Below are 17704 nucleotides of genomic sequence, written 5' to 3'. Positions count from 1 at the left end.
ACTGCAAGTTTATTTCCCGACTCCCAGTCCTTCCTCTCCTTAGCAGTAACACCCACCCCTTGCGGTGCACTGGCGTATGGCGGTCAGCCACAGGGCCTGCCACTACGACGCTTGGGTCGTCAGCCTTCCAGCACCTGAAACCCTGGCTGCAAACATCCCTCCCCCCCTACTCCACACACCTTCCTGTAGCCTGGCTCACTCTGTGGTACAGACCAGACCAGTGCTGTCTCTGGCCCTGTTTGAAATGATTCAGCTTCTGGCCCAGCCTTCAGGAAACAGCCTCACGCAGTCAGAAAACCTCCCCTCCGCAGTAAAGTCTTCATTGGCTTGATGTTCAGCCCATTCCCGTGAAGCACTGTACACTGTACCCCCACCCTTCATACCGCTCCTCTTCCTCACAGATGCACGGAGAGAGCCATCACTGGCTACGCAGGGCCCTTGCCACCACAGAACGGGGATACTGCGCTATCCAGATCGCTTTCCTCGCACACCGTTAGCTATAACCTACCTTGATTGGCACATAGCCATGGGTCACGTTCACGGGGTCACACGCAACTGGCAGAGCGTCTTCATGGTCAAGCAGCTACGTGGCAAAGAAAGAAAGTTCTCAGTTCTTCAACAGCCTCCCGCGGCCCAGCTGGCCACCGTCAGCACCAGACGAACTTTCTACTGCTCAGCCAGCCTTCTAAACCAGTCCCCCCCCCCTCCCCTTGGGAAAGCTTCCTCCACTCAGAATGGCCATGGCTCATTAGGCCTTTAGCTCGGAGAGCCCAGCTGTTTGCCCACATTCTGGAAACCCCGTGTGATTTAGCAAGACTGGCAAAATGTGCAGCAGAGAGAACCCAGGTTGGCTCAGACAACCATCGGTGAGGCTGCATGACAGAGTCCAGGATCAGGCTAGCAGCACCGGCGTGCTCTCTCACAGCTGAGGAAAGAGGAATAGGCCTCTCTCCCCATTATTCCTTCACAGTTCTGCATAGAAACGTGCCAAAGTGGTTTTCATCCACCCTTGGACAGCAGCTGGTAGAAGACACTCCTAGAACCCGATCACTAACCACAGGGGCAATCCAGGAGGTGAGTATCAGAGGGGTAGCCGTGTTAGTCTGAATCTGCATGAACAACGAGAAGACCTGTGGCACCTTATAGACTAACAGATGTATTGGAGTATAAGCTTTCGCAGGCAAAGACCCACTTTGTCAAATGCATGTCATCCATCTGGCAAAGTGGATCTTTGCCCACGAAAGCTTATGCTCCAATACATCTGTTAGTCTATAAGGTGCCACAGGACTTCTCGTTGTTTAGACAGGAGAGAGTTTCAGTTCCTCTCTGATTAAGGGTATTAAATGTCTTCACGACTAAAGGTAAATACTCGCACTAAGGGGAAAGTGTGGGAAGGAAGACTGCATGTATCTCTAGGTGTAACGTGCACCTTGAAGAACGCAAGATGCATGTGTTAGAGCACCCAAACCTCTGTCAAGGTGAGGATTCCCTGAGACTGGTGTGGTGAAATCAGTCAAGGAAGCAACAAAACAGGATTCCCATGCCATTCTAGTACACCAAGAATACTGCTTGGGACACCATCATGAAGAGAGCCAAATTAGCATTCACTGTGATGGTGATTTGCATGACACGGGCACATGCCATGCAGAAAACCAAATGATACACCTTTTGGTTTGTATAGAAATCCAAGGCTATGTCTACACTCGCGGCTTCTTGCGTGAGAAATATGCAAATGAGGCTAAGCGTGGACTATCACTGAGCCTCATTTGCATACCTAATGAGCCACCATTTTTTTTCAGAAGAGGCTCTTGCGCAAGAAGAAGCTGTCTACACTGCCCCTTCTTGCATAAGAAAAACCCTCTTCTGCAATGCCGTTATACCTCTTACTTTTCAGGAAGAACGGCATTGCGCAAGAAGGGGAAGTGTAGACGCTCCTTCTTGCACAAGAGCCTCTTCTGAAAAAAATGATGGCTCATTAGGTATGCAAATGAGGCTCGGCAATATTCCACGCTTAGCCTCATTAGCATATTACTCACGCAAGAAGCCGCAAGTGTAGACCTAGCCCAGTGCTGGTAACCACCAGCCAGGTGGTTTGGAAGTGGTGAACTAACAGCAAAAGGCTTCATGCTCAACCACCAATCCTTTGAACTAGTCATTTCCACTCAAGCACATACGCATGAAGAATTTGGGCACCTAGAGCCATATTTAGGCAGCAGGGTTGGGATTTTCCAAAGATCCATTACTTCTTTAGCAGGCCAAGTCCCATGACTGTCAGCAGAATACTTCTATGTCACTGGGATGCTGCTAACATCTTACCTCTACCACCCCAATACCAGGCACTCCTATAGCTTTCAGCCACATTACACAGACTAAAAATCATCTACTATTTATTTTAGAGGGTTTGTCTTTTTGATCAAGAACTCCTCCTAAATGGTAGGAGCGCGGACCACCAGCTTCCTCTTATCATAACTTAAATCAAAATCAGAGTTTGATCGTGCCAGGATAATGGGAAGTGCCTAGAATGGGGTTGCTGCTCATAAAACCAAACAGAAAAAGAGAGACAGAATCACCAAATCAAGTACAGTCCTCAAAAGTGACATAACTGAGCAAAGGTGGAAAGAAACTGAACCATGATGAGCCAGAAAAATAGGATGAGCTTGGAACAAGATTGCTTCTCAATAAAACAGAGAAATGTGGAGTAGTGCTCTGTTTTGGCACAGCTAAATCAATGCTTAAAGTTTGGAAGCTAGAAGAAAATGTTATTGGAAAACAAATTAACTGTAGCCTTTCTTGTTAAAACACAGCAAATGATGAGAGTTTACAGAGATGCAGAAAAAACTGGCTGGAATCCCCATTTTTTTTAAATTTACTAAAAATTCAACAGGAAATTTTTTGTTCAGATTTCTTTTAAAAAGGAACTTCATAAAAAGACTATATTCTTGAAAAATACAAGCATTTAAATCAAGCATGTACATTTTCCTTTTCCAAAGGAAGAGAAACCTTAATTGAGTTAAAGACCTGAGCAATGCCAGGTATAGCTACTGGTTTAAACTGTAATCACTGCTTGGCATTAATTGCAGTGCCTGGAATCCCTAAGCATAGACCACCCCCCTCCTGCATTAGGTGTGGTACAAACACATATACATACTGGCTGTGTCTACACTGGCATGAATTTCCGGAAATGCTTAAAACGGAATACTATTCCGTTTTCAGTTTTTCCGGAAAAGGAGCATCTACATTGGCAGGCTGCTTTTCCGGAAAAGCCCTTTTTCCGGAAAAGCGTCTGTGGCCAATGTAGACACGCTTTTCCAGAAAAGAGCTCCGATCGCCATTTTCGCGATCGGGGCTTTTTTCCGGAAAAGACTACTGGGCTGTCTACACTGGCCCTTTTCCGGAACAGTGTTCTGGAATAAGGACTTATGCCCGAGCGGGAGCAGAATAGTTTTTCCGGAATAGCGGCTGATTTTGTATAGTAGAGCATCGTTGCTTTTCCGGAAATTCAAGGGCCAGTGTAGACAGCTTGCAGCTTATTCCGGAAAAGCGGCTGATTTTCCAGAATAAGTGGCCCAGTGTAGACACAGCCCACTGAAACAAAATACAGGACTATGTAGCACTTTAAAGACTAACAAGATTGTTCTCTGGGGTAGGGATCAAATTTAAGATGAGACAACAGGCAGACACAGCAAAGATGTAGTGGAGAGAACCAGGAAAAAACGAGATGATACTGACCACTGTTTGACAAGCACACCTATACCTTAACTTTTGGCATTTAAAATATGCCAGTTTTCATCAAAGAATTTGCATTCCCAATATGGATTTTTGTATCAACATGGATTTAAGCTAAACGATCACGTATGTGATTTTTTTTCTTCCAGAGATCTCAAAGCATCTTATGAGTGATAAGTACTTTCACACATCAAGAACAGCCTTAAAAATAACGTGTGCAGCATTGTAGCTGTGTTGGTTACAATATATGAGAGAAACACAAGGTGGGTGAGGCAATATCTTGACCGGACCAACTTCTGTGGGTGCAAGAAACAAGCTTTTGCGCTCAAAACGCTTGTCTCTTTCACCCACACAAGCTGGCCCAATATGACCTCGCCTCCCCTTATCTGTCTCATATATTAAAGGTCAGGATCACAAAGTGCACTTCTGCATAGCAAAGTCCAGTAATTGTTAACATAGCTGGGTGAACCATTAATCCCAATAGAGAACAGAGAGAAAGGGTAGTAGCTATAAGGAAACCAGACGGGAGGGTGAAGAGAAAGGAGTGCTGGCAGACAGCAGGCAAGAGGCAAGATATTAACGGATGAGCAAGGGAAACTTGGACTCTTCAGATGGTAACACGATGCGCTTGTGATTAAATAAATCAACATGAGTCAATCAATCGTGGCAAAGGTGAGAAATGCTTCCTTCAGATTCTCAGGGCACCACACTATTAACCTTGTTCCATGCTCGTTAAAGCCTTATTCCCGTTCCTGACAGTTACTAATTCATTACCGGACTTTGCCTCCTTCTCAGCTCCACATACAGGATTTTTTAAATGAATTTTATCTGCCCAATCTTTCCACATCCAACTTTATTTTGCTACCTCTTCTACAGAACTCTAACAGATGAGCAAGGCAGGGTTTACCCTTGTGGGCTGAGCTGCTTTGTTCCCATTGTATTACACTCGCCACTGTGCTTTGTACCGGAACCAAGTTCTACATTCATGTATCCCACTGTTAATCCAGAGCAACTAAATCACTACTACTGAATTATTTTGGAAGGACAGCAGTGAAACTGCCAGCCCCATTTGGCCCTCCATCAGCAAGATGGACACTTTTCGCTTAGGCAGCCTTATTTTTCTGGGTTTCATTTAGCAAAGCCAGGAGCAATCTGAACTGGAGCTGTATTTGACCTGCACGCTTAAATGTCAAGCAGTAAAATTTTAGCCCAAGGATGTAATTTGAGAGGGATTTTAAATAAAACTACCATCACAGCCACACCTAGAGCAGCACTCAAAGACGCTCTAAAGGTCATGATCAAAAGAATAGTAATAGAGATGTAACCATGTTAGTCTGGTCTAGCCTGAAACAAAAAACAGGACTATGTCACACTTTAAAGACTAACAAGATGGTTTATTAGATGATGAGCTTTCGTGGGCCAGACCCACTTCCTCAGATCAAATAGCGGAAGAAAATTCACTTCCACTATTTGATCTGAGGAAGTGGGTCTGGCTCACGAAAGCTCATCATCGAATAAACCATCTTGTTAGTCTTTAAAGTGCTGCATAGTCCTGGTTTATGATCAAAAGAGAATCTGTGGAAATTTCACTGTATTTTACGGTATGCTAGGCAAGAGCAGAAGTCCCAATCTTGTATTTCTACAGGACCCAGCTGTGTGGAATCCCAAGGCTGAAGTCTTTCTCCAGAGGGAGGGGATGGTAAATGCAGATTCCTATAGTGCTTTGCCACTGGATACCTGAACGCCGCTCAGATCCTGCAGCTCCTTCAGGGCAGCATTAGTGTCCCGGACAAGGATGGTGGCTATTCCCATTTCTCGGGCAGGCTTTAAGTTCGCACCGATGTCATCCAGAAAAATAACCTGGGTTCAGGAGAGAGTCAGAACTCAGGGCAGTCAGGGGAAAGAGAGTTGGGGAGTTGTGTGTGGCTAGCTGGGCACCCAAACGCCACGTGTCGCTTTTGGCAAGCTTTGCCATTTGCCACGGGCAGAGGGTGTAAGGGGAGGCTGAGCCTCTCCAAACAGCCCAGCACGGCCTTTGGAGCGCTGCCGCTAAAAGCGCACCCATGGCCCTACCTGTGCTTCGCCCCCACTCATCAACTTCCCTCCCCAGGCTCCATCCCCTCTCGTGACTTTTGCCAGCCCTTCTGGCACCTCTCTGCCATTGGGGCTGCCACGCTTATTCATGACCCTATGAGGCTATGCCCCGCCTCAAGAGTGAGTGAGCGATGGGGGAAGGGATGGAGAAGCATGAGCAGCAGGTAGGGGAGGGGCGGAGAGACCAGACTGGCCAATGGGCGGAGTGCCTCGGTGGAAGGGGCGGAGAGACCAGACCCGCCAATGGGCGGAGTGCCTCGGTGGAAGGGGCGGAGAGACCAGACCGGCCAATGGGCGGAGTGCCTCGGGGGAAGGGGCGGAGAGTCGTGACCAGCAGTGGGTGTGGCCTCGGGAGAAGTGGCTGAACACGAGGGCAGGAACTCACGGTGGGAAGTGGCTGAACAGGAGCCAAGCATGAGGGTAGGATCACAGTCCAGACACCAGCACCCCTCCCCAACCCACACATACCCCTGTCTAATGAGCTTCTGGCGCTCGCACCCGGCCTCCCCCCAAAGCAGGCGTCACGTGCCGCCCAAGCCACGTGCCCTTAGCTAGAAGTCAATTGTTCCTGCACCTCCTGCGGTTTCGCCTTCAGCAGGCCCAGCGTGTACTCGTAAATTTGAGGGTCCGGCTTCTTCAGACCGATGCGGCAAGACTCGATGACCTCGTCGAAATGCCGTCTCAGCAGAGAGAGCGCCAGAGCCATGATGTGTTTCTGAGGGCCATCATCGATCCAGTTATTCGTGAGCACACACGTCTTGAACCCTGGAACAGGACAGATCACTAAATGGGTCAAGGGGCTACCCAGACGGGGAACAGTTAAGGAAAATCCTTCCCCTTCCATAACCCGGCTGGCCCAGCAGTAATTACACCTCTTATAGCTATATGTCCACTTTAACCACGGACAACCTCAAGGGGCTTTACAAACAAAAGGCTCAGCTTTGCGGGGCTCTCCTCATGCAAGTTGTCTTTCCTCCTGAAGTTAAGTGAGGGCTCCTTGTTGAGCAAAGCTTACCACAATCGAGATCTTTTAACACCACCCTGTCACGTAATTCCATTTAGAAACTTTTCAAGCTCCATCAAACTTGGGTCGGTTTGTTAGATTAAGTGCACACCGCTTCTGTCATACAACGGTTTGGGACAGGAAGTGAAGAAGAACCCCATGTCCCACTGAGATGGAATTGAGGCAGGCAGAACGGAACCTGGCCCCGAGCAGCGGTTTCCGTTTCTAGCCACTGGGTTGAAGAAACTGGCAGGACTTCGTTTTGAGACACAGTCATTATCCAAGGCAGTCACTCCTTGTGGATTTGCAGTCTCTCTATAGGATGGTTGATCAGTCTCTCGGGTCTGTTTGGCCTAGTCCCAGTTCAGGGTTTTTGGGTTTTTTTTCATGTTTTTGTTTCCAGGAAATCCAGCTGCTCCCAGTATACATGCAAACCAGGTCGGACTCAAAGCCAGTCAATGGAACTCTTTCCCCTGAATCCACAGCAAGCTTTGGGTGAGACTCATTGTAAACATAATTTCCCCCTCTTCTGGAGTTGTCTCAGTTAATACCTTGCTAGCGGACCATTTTAAGGAACTTGCTAGATCATTTACTTAATAATCTCAGAGGGATAGCCATGTTAATCTGTAACTTTAAAATATATAACATGAGCAAAACCCACTTCTTAGAATCATAGAATCTTAGGGGTGGAAAAGACCTCAAGAGTCATCAAGTCCAACCCCCTGCCCAAGGCAGGACAATCCCAACTAAATCAACCCAGCCACGGCTCTGTCAAGCCAGGACTTAAAAAAAACTCTAGGGATGGAGATACCACCACCTCCCTAAGGAACCCATCCCAGTGCTTCCCCACCCTCCTAGGGAAATAGATAAGAGTGGAGGGAAAAAAGGGGGAACCTCACAATGTACAACAGAAAAAAGGGAGGGGGAGAAAAATATCTGTCAATAGTAGTACCAGTGCTAATGAGGCTATCAGAGTGGGCTGGAAGTGTCCCAGACTTAGCTTTTGATGTCAATTGGATGTTGAATATAATGGCCTCTCTAGTTCATGTCTTTGTTCAGGCCATGAGAGAGAGTGTCAAATTTGCATATGAAGGCCCGTTCTGCAACTTCTCTCCATGGTTGGTTTCTGAAATGCCTTTGTAGAAGAATGGCCACTTTTAAACCCATGCATGAGTGCTCAGGTAGGTTAAAATGTGCTCCTGCCGTTTTCTGTATTGCCACTTCTGATAGCCAACTTATGTCCATTTAACCTTTGTCGTAGAACAGGGGTCAGCAAACCCGGCACACATGCCAGAAGCAGCACGCGAGCCAATTTTTACTGGCACACAGGGCAGGAGCTCAGCCTTGCCCCTCCCAGACTCAGCTGCAGGCTGGAGCACGAGCTGCAGCTTCCTGCTGGGACGGGGGGGGGGGGCGTGAGAGGCACATGCATGCATGTCCCTGGGGCTGCCCCTGCCCTGCCTGGGCATGCAGCTCCCATGAACTAAGGGGTTAACCGCCCTCTCCTGGCTATAGACTCTGCTTCCTGCTTTAGGTGGGGACAGAGCTGGGCTGCTCCACAGAGCTGGGGCTGAGCAGGAGGCACATGTGGTGTGCCGGGGCCCAGACCGCCCTGCACTGCTCCCCGCGGGCAGTCTGTGGTGGCAGGGACATGGGGGCAGAAGGGGAGGTGAAGGAGGATGCTGGGACAGGATGGGAGGGGGAAGTGGTTGCATTGAGGGGGGATGGGATGATGCAGGGGATGAGGCTGGGGGTGGATCATGGGGCTGAGGGGAACAAGGCTGGAGCAGAGGGAAGATGTGCGGGGGGGATACAATTTTACTTCACAGAAGCTGCACTTTCCTTTACTCCCCACTTCTTTGCCTCCCTCCCCAACTTGCTATTTGGCTGCATTCCCACCCTCTCACCTTTTCTGTGTTCCTTCCCCAACCTCCTCCCACCCCCAAACTCCCTCTCATACTCCTACCTCACACCCTCTCCTGTCACCCAACTCCCTTCCAGACCCTTCCCTTCTCGCCCCGTCCTTCACCCCACCTCCCGGCCAGATCCTGCATCCCTATCCCACTCACTGGCAGCCCTGACCCACAGATTTAATCCCTAATTTTTGTTCTCACCCCAAAGCCAAAGGGGATCCACAAAATCCACTAACTCTGGAACCCCAGAAAAGTAAATCTGGACTATGGGAAGTCCTGAACCTCAGTCCTCCCTGTCCCTTCCCCTCACCCCATGGGAGCTGGAGAGCCACAGGAGTGAGGTGTCTCAGTTGGGGGCCACATCAGTGAGTGTTGGGGGGGGTTTGGAGGAGAGTTTTTTTGCTTCTCACTTGTGTGGTCCCCAACTGATTTTTCTGTAGGTCAATGACCCCCCAGTCCAAAAAAAGGTTTCCCACCCCTGCCACAAATAAAGAAAACATTGAAACCTTTCGTGTTGGACCTAATATTTTACCTTAACTTTACTTTATTTAAAATAAACTAAAAAAACATATACAAGTTTGATAAACTAACATGAGTAAGTTAACATGCTTAATCTGTTTAATCATTTAAATTAAACCATTCTTCCCAGCTTCAGCATGAGCAAAATGGCCCGGATGTAATTATGTAATTAATGGTGAGTTTCCATTAGCAAGTGGTAGTCCATGGAAAGGTCTGCATTGACCCAGATGGTCCACGGAGCACATGGTGGAGAGAACCTCCACCCTGACAATGGCATGACCCAACATAGGAGGGATAAATTTTGGCACGTCACTTCGGAAAGTTTGCTGACCCGTCGTAGAGGCTGTCCAGTTTGGCCAAAATATATGGCAGAGGGGCATTGTTGGCACTTGGAATCATAGAATACTAGGACTGGAAGGGACCTCGAGAGGTCATCAAATCCAGTCCCCTGCCCTCATGGCAGGACCAAATACTGTCTAGACCATCCATGATAGACATTTCTCTAACCTACTCTTAAATATTTCCAGAGATGGGGATTCCACAACCTCCCTGGGCAATTTATTCCAGTGTTTGACCACCCTGACAGTTAGGAACTTTTTCCTAATGTCCAACCTAAACCTCCCTTGCTGCAGTTTAAGCCCATTGCTTCTTGTTCTATCCTCAGAGGCCAAGATGAACAAGTTTTCTCCCTCCTCCTTATGACACCCTTTTAGATACCTGAAAACTGCTATCATGTTCCCCCTCAGTCTTCTCTTTTCTAAACTAAACAAACCCAATTCCTTCAGCCTTCCCTCATAGGTCATGTTCTCTAGACCTTTAATCATTCTCGTTGCTCTTCTCTGGACCCTCTCCAATTTTTCCACATCTTTCTTGAAATGCGGTGCCCAGAACTGGAGACAATACTCCAATTGAGGCCTAACCAGCGCAGAGTAGAGCGGAACAATGACTTCTCGTGTCTTGCTCACAACACACCTATTAATACATCCCAGAATCATGTTTGCTTTCTTTGCAACAGCATCACACTGCTGACTCATATTCAGCTTGTGGTCCACTATAACCCCTAGATCCCTTTCTGCCATACTCCTTCCTAGACAGTCACTTCCCATTCTGTATGTGTGAAACTGATTGTTCCTTCCTAAGTGGACCACTTTGCATTTGTCTTTAATAAACTTCATCCTATTTATCTCAGACCATTTCTCCTATTTGTCCAGGTCATTTTGAATTATGACCCTATCCTCCAGATTAGTCGCAACCCCTCCCAGCTTGCTATCATCTGCAAACTTAATAAGCGTACTTTCTATGGCAATATCTGAATCGTTGATGAAGATATTGAACAGAGCCGGTCCCAAAACAGACCCCTGCGGAACCCCACTTGTTATGACTTTCCAGCAGGATTGTGAACCATTAATAACTACTCTCTGAGTACGATTATCCAGCCAGTTATGCACCCACCTTATAGTAGCCCCATCTAAGTTGTATTTACCTAGTTTATTGATAAGAACATCATGTGAGACCGTATCAAACGCCTTACTAAAGTCTAGGTATACCACATCCACCACTTCTCCCTTATCCACAAGACTCGTTATCCTATTAAAGAAAGCTATCAGATTGGTTTGACATGATTTGTTCTTTACAAATCCATGCTGGCTGTTACCTATCACCTTGCCACTTTCCAAGTGTTTACAGATGATTTCCTTAATTACTTGCCCCATTATCTTCCCTGGCACAGAAGTTAAACTAACTGGTCTGTAGTTTCCTGTGTTGTTCACTTGATGGCATTTCGTTGTTCATTTAGTTAATAATCCTTGTTGGCTTGGTGACAGCATGCCTGATGTATTCAGTATTAACGCTCTGAGACACACTGTCATTAGTCAAGAGTTGGTAAGTAAATATCAGGGAAGCGCACTAGAAGATAAATAGTCCCATCTACGCCCTAGGATTTTATTGGTTAGAGGATTAGGAATGGGTTAGTGATGAGTGAAAGCTGTTTGCTACTGCCAGAGACCAAGGGCAATCCATGCTTTGGGAAGGGTACGCCGGGGGGCCAGAACAGAATGTTTTCACACAGCTGTGATCAGGCATGTCTCAAGCACAGTTCTCCATTGGTAGGGCACAGAGCACTACATAGAGGAGGGAAGCTGAGACAGACAAGACACAGAGCACAGAGGTAGGGTTATTCATTACGAGACAGAGGGTGGACTGCCGGAAGCAGCAAGTGTTCAGGAGGGATGCAGAGGAGAACCACCTGTGTGATGGCAGGGGAGGGCAGCATGGCAGAAAACCCGGGAGGAAATGAAAGAAGTCAGTGAGGGGAATGGGAGACGCACAAGGAACAGGATGGGGTACAGTATGAGGGGGGCGAGGGATGAGAGCAGAGATCCAGCTGGGACCAAGGTTGAGAAGACCATTTTCCAACATAGGTGTTTTCTATTGTAGTCAGGCAATACCCAAGACCCAGGAGGGATTGTGCTGGTCCAAACCCTCCAAAGGAGGGACCACCAGTTACCCTGCAGCACAGTTTCAGAGCCTGGCTGTCCCACCAGCTGGGAGGGACACCCAACAAATGACGGGCAAGCCACAGATCCTGCCTGCACTGCATTCAAGCTGCAAGTCAAAGACTAACCACACTAGGCAGAGTCCTCGGAGAGTTATTGGCAATCACACACAGAACAGGGCGTCTACAGAAGGAAGAAGACTGCGTCCAGTCTTCACTACAAATATTAGCCACGTTTAAACATGGTTTCAATCCAGGCAATGCCTTCGGTCCACTGTGGCAAGAAGTAAACCTATTTCCTCTCCATGTTTTAACCTCAGGACAGTCCACGCTTGAGACGTGTCTCTATGAATGCATTTTTTCTGTTCACACAGGCAGAGAGAAACTAGCTGTAACAAAGATGGGCCAAGGTCACGTGTGGACGTGTTTACTCGTGTAGCCAAGCTGGGTGGGCAGAAATGCAAGTAGCCACGCTTACCGTTGTTCCTGAGAGTGATGGCTGCTTGCAAAAGAGCAGTATTGAGCTTTCCGCCTTCCATGGTATCCTTAAAGACGTGTGCTACGGAGAACTTTTCTGGGAGAGACATCCCCAAGGAGGCAGCAAACTTCTTGCAATCCTCTTCCAGCTCAGAAACCAGCTGAAACACACAGCGTTCCCATCACCCAAAAGAGCAAGTTACCTCTCAACGCAGAACGAGGAAAAGTCACTCAAACTCCCATTCCCACCAATACACACACACAGCATTAACTATTGCCTAATGACTGCTAAGGTTTACCAATAAGTGACTATTAAGCCCCCTCTTCTGCCAGAAAGCAGGAATGAAAGGACTTGCCCAGAAGGAACAAAGTAGGTGCATTGTGTTTTAGAGCTAATGCAATACCATTGGCCACAAGCCAACGAATTAACCTTCCATTGGCGGAGGCTATTTCTCATGGTGAAAGTGCCAAGCTATAGAAGACTTAAGCCCATCCTGAGGCCAGACCAACTGTGAACCTACCCAGTACGCAAAATTCAAACCTAGCCACGTCTTTGCCCGATGGCAATAGCGTCACCCAATGAGTCAAGAAGAAACTCTCTCCCACCCAGCTCGGCACGGCATGTGCACAGCTTGTGTTCAACCCACACCATGCCCTACCCATCTGCTCCATTCCCACACTCGCAAGGCTCAGCGGAGATAATCGCTTACCTGAGATAAGGTGATTTCCCCTCTCATCGCTCTGGCATAGGGACCGCTGGGGCCCGCTCCAAGGATGACATTTTGCAAAAAGTTCCTAAAAATTAATGAACAAGTTACCATAAGGAACCAACAAGCAGCAACTGGCTCCAGAATGCTGCTGTCCAATTACAACTTTCCGCAAGACAAGAACTGGCCATAGTCAATGCGCTGGGAGCCATTCAGTAATTTAGTTCTACTCTGAAGAGGGATGGACAAGAGAGAGTTTCCAAGTCCTCACGGATCTGAGTGATCTACTGGGGAAAGGTCTCAGAAGGGTAGCCATTTTATCTGTCTGCCAAAACAATGCGGAGTCCTGTGGCACCTTACAGACTAACAGATTTATTTGGCTTTCGTGGGTAAAGACCATGTCATCAGATGCATCGGACAAAGTGGTTTTTACCCATAAAAGCTTTTGCCCAAACCAATCTGTTAGTCTGTAGGATGCCACAGAACTCCTCGTTTCCACTGGGGAAAACATGTATTCCTTTGTCTCCCGTTGACACTGCTGATTGCTGAGGAAGCTGGATTTTAGTCTCCTTACACGAGACAGGGAATAAAAGCCAGTAGGATGGGAGGGAAAGCTATTTATGGAAAAGAAGTCATCTTACTTGAGAGCACACAGCCTCAATGTCAAACAGTGCAGATGAGTGTTTCTTAAACTTTTTAAGACTGAGGAACACCAAACATTTTTTTATGGGGAACACAGAGGATTTTTTTTGTTGGGCGCAAAAAAAAAAAGGTCACCTGCCCCTCTAAGGGCAGCCATTTTGAATTATGTTGGTAAACATTGGTATGGATGAAAGTGACCATTTCAATTATGGGGCAAATTAACTTCTGGTGCAATTCCAGTCACGTCAAAGAATAAGTCTAGTCTATCCCCTTCCCACGGCAGTGTGGCTCACGATACTCACCCTGCTCTGCGGACCTCAAGTCCCCAAATCACCTATCACTTCTCCTAGGTTGTCTAGTACAGTGGTACGAGAACCTTTAGGGATACTTGAGAGAAGTCTCGGGTTACATCAACACAACTGAAGTTCTGAGAAAACTGAATTTTTGTTTTAACTTTTACAGCGTTTTATTATTTTTCTACGTTTTACACCCAAAAATTTCACCCCCCACCCAGCTACGATTAAGTTGTTTAAACAAATGGGTTGCAACGGTACAAAAAAAATGTTGTGTGTTTGAAAACTGTAGGTAGTGGGGGTACTTATAATTTATTTCGAAAAAAGGGTACTTTATAAAAAAAAGTTGAAAAACTTTATGCCGGGATCACTTTTGTGATGTTCATCTCAGATTTTTCCTTTGCTTCATTTTATCTCATCATGGATTTGTACTGGGAGCACGTGGCCTAGTGGACAGAGCATTAAACAGAGACTGCTGGGCAATCTTGGAAAATTCACGTCACCTCCCTATGCCTCAGTTTCCCCATATGCTTAAAAGGGATGGTGGTGACCTCCTAAGTAAAGTGCCTTGAGATAGACATTAACTGTAGGTGTTTCAGGATTGGGGCCTCATCATTAGAGTCCTCCGCGGATACCAAATTTTCATAAGCATCCAATCCTCAAACAACTAGGGATATAGACCAGAGAGTCACAGATCTGGGGGCTCTATTCACTGTGACTATCTTAGTACATGTTGTACCTCCTTAGTCCGACATCCTTGGGTCCTGACCAGTGTCAAAACAGGGAATCTGATGGACCAGGGGAGGTCTGCAGCCACCCTGCCTCTTCCCCCAAGCATTCCCCTGACCCCGCTCCGCCCCCTCACTCCCTGACCTTGAGTAAGTGTCACAAGTGAGCTATTTGCGGTGCTCTGGAAGCCCTAGGAGGGCAGTTGTGAGCATACCCCACTCTCCTGCTTTTCCCCAGACATGCTCCAGCCCAGGGCCACCCATGGAGATGCCGGACCACAGATGTTGCCAAACTACAGACATCCAGGCGACAGAGGTCAAACCTGCACTTCTGTGGTCCCATTATCCTAGTATCTGAGCACCTCCCCAGGCACTACTGTCCCATAAAAAGTGGGGGAATGGAAAAAAACTAAGTGACTTGGCCAATGTCCCACAAGGGCTCTGTGGCAGAGCAGGAATCAATTCTTGGTCTGCTACAGCCCAGGCTGGTAATCTATCCAGTAGACTAGGGGTGGGCAAACTTTTTGGTCCAAGGGCTACATCAGGGTCTGGAAATTGTATGAAGGGCCATGAATTTTCACAACATTGGGTTTAGGGTGCAGAAGGGGATGAGGGCAGCAGCTGGGGGAAGGGACTCTGGAGTGGGGAAAAATTAAGAATTCAGGGAGCAGGAGGGGCCTCGGGGCTGGGGATGAGGATAAGGGGTTTGGAGGGCAAGAGGGTGCTTTGGGCTAGGAGCAAAGGGTTCAGAGAGTGGGAGGAGGGCAAAGGCTAAGGAAGGGAATTAGGGAATGAGGGGGGACTCCGGAGTGCAGGATCCTGACTGTGCTTACCTTCTCAAGCGGCTCCCCAAAGCCTCCGCGGATACCAAATTTTCATAAGCATCCATAACATGTCCCCCCGCCCCCAGCCAGCTCCGACAGAGGCGTGGCCAGGCAGATGTGCGCGCTGGCTCCCTCTTGGCCCACAGGCACCGCCCCTCCAGCTCCCATTGGCTGAGGTGCCCATCCAATGACAGCTGCAGGGACAAAACTTGAGGGCAGGATTAAAATGGCGGCAGGCCACATGGGGCGTGTGGGCGCTAATTTGCCCCTCTCTGCTCTGACCATTCTTCCTCTTCCAGCTCTATGCACCACTCGGGGCAGCACTTTTGCCCTCTAGAGGGCAGTGCTGCTGCTCTTCCCCTTCCTCTAGGGGGCGCTCCAGCAGCAGGACCTCAGAGAGGGCACCCACAATGACTAAGCCAGCACCCACAATCCTATGATGCAGCAGTTCCCAACCGCCAGGGCATGGACCAGTGCCGGGCAGTGGCGGCTGCCAGAGTTGAAGCCGGTTGTTCGGTCTATATTTGCATATTTCCATATTCATTATTTGCATAATGAATATGCAAATGTGTAAATAGAATGTGACCGGTCCACCAAAAGTTTGCCAATGAGTTTGCCAGTCCGTGCTATACAAAAGGTTAGGAACCAATGCGGCACACTGGATGCCCTCAACTCCCATTGCCTGCCCACCAGCATCAACGTCTTGCCATGCACTGCAGAATAGATGTGCAGCTGGACAGCTCTGCTACCTAAACTCAATAGTTTGGGGCCACCCCAAACTAATCCTTTCCTCTCTCCCACAAATTATGCCCTTCAAACCGCTCAAGGAAGTGTCACAATCCCCATCCACTTTAGCAGCAGTTAAATTACAGTAGGGGTTTTCTTTTCATCTTCCCTCGTTAGCTTAATCCTTTCCAGCCCCTGAAGCCATTTTGAAGGACTTTGTTCTACCAAGGATTTGAACAACCGATACCTGGCTCCCGTCTTCCCAGGATGCAGCAGGTGGTGAAAGACAGACATCAGAAAAATCGGAAGTGACAGGACAAGTTAAAAGAACAAAGGCCTTTTGAATGTAAAGTTGCATCATTGATCAAGCAGGGCCACTCCAGTTACTTGCCAATGTTAAAACGGTCTAAATAATCTGATCCCGGACAGCCCATCTCCTTGCCAACACAACATAAACCTTCCTCCCCAGCGCATTTTCTAATGTACAGTCTACTCTGGCTGCCAGTAGGAATATTAATGTGCTTATTTTGGTAAACACGTACAATTTTCAGCAGGTACACATTTACATGCAGGGGCGAGGGGAGATGGCTCCATGGGACGAGCTGGCTTTAAGCCGGCTGCCACGTTTACACTATGGCATCCCTAATTGCCAGCATGCCGAACATAGGATCCAATGATCTCCTAAGTCACCTCCCTGTTGAGATGTTTCCTTCACGGATCTTCAGTTGAAAGGTCCCTGCAAAAGGGGCAGTTGCTCCCGGGCCCAGCAAGTCAAAGGGGCTACACTTAGAAGGATTTGATTGTTTTTAAAAAATTGGTAAATGTCAATTGCACCATGTGACGACGCATTGGGGTCCCCCGTCTCCTGCACCCCCGAAATGGCACGAACAGACTCCGCCAGCCAGTAGAATAGAGGTGGTTTATTGCTTCTCCAGTATACAGCACAGCACAGATGTCATCAGGTTACAGGGCAGGCCTAGGATGCCTCAGCCCCCCTTGATATGGGGCAGGGGTCTCGGCTTCTAAACCCCCCAGCCTGTTGCTGAGGCTGCTTCCTCCATGCTCCCAGACAGAAACTAAACTCACTCTCCTCCAGCCCTGCCCCCCAGCCAGGGCAGCATTCACCTTCCTTTATTCCTCTCCATGGGGGTTAGCTGGTCAGACTGGTTGAGAGATTCCTTTGCATAATGACCCATCCCTGTCCTTCTGGGCTGTGATACCGGCGGCAGCCAGTGGGGTTACCAAAGACCCATAGAAACCAGCAAGTTCCCCCCCACTACGTCACACACCTCACAAAAAAAGGGAAAATATTTCCACTGACACTAACTCAAATTCAGAGAGAGGAATAGTGCCCATCTTAATCCAGGAGATTTTACAGTCAGATTTTAGGGTATTTACTTTATATATTTTGATGAGCTGCGATGTTGACACTGTTAACAGTGTGTCTATCCTGTCAGGGATGATCTAGACGGTGCTTGGTCCTGCCATGAGGGCAAGGGACTGGACTCGACGACCTCTCGAGGTCCCTTCCTGTCCTATGATTCCATCCTTAAATAAA

General features: G+C 48.0%; 1 protein-coding gene across 2 annotated transcripts in view; it reads right to left on the bottom strand.

The window, feature by feature from the left end:
- The window catches only part of EPHX2 (epoxide hydrolase 2), a 99593-nt gene that overhangs the window by 66883 nt on the left and 15006 nt on the right, over window positions 1-17704 (bottom strand). For both annotated transcript variants that reach the window (XM_075923324.2, XM_075923325.2), the window contains exons 2-6: window positions 12937-13021; window positions 12228-12387; window positions 6395-6585; window positions 5464-5586; window positions 509-583 (exon numbers count right to left, since the gene is read on the bottom strand). In XM_075923324.2, the coding sequence (XP_075779439.2) occupies window positions 509-583; window positions 5464-5586; window positions 6395-6585; window positions 12228-12387; window positions 12937-13021 (634 nt within the window). The remainder of the gene's footprint in view (window positions 1-508; window positions 584-5463; window positions 5587-6394; window positions 6586-12227; window positions 12388-12936; window positions 13022-17704) is intronic.

The sequence above is a fragment of the Pelodiscus sinensis genome, chromosome 3 (assembly GCF_052426305.1).
Source record: "Pelodiscus sinensis isolate ZL-2025 chromosome 3, ASM5242630v1, whole genome shotgun sequence".
In the NCBI taxonomy this organism is placed as follows: Eukaryota; Metazoa; Chordata; order Testudines; family Trionychidae; genus Pelodiscus; species Pelodiscus sinensis.
This window is presented reverse-complemented; position numbering and strand designations above follow the sequence as displayed.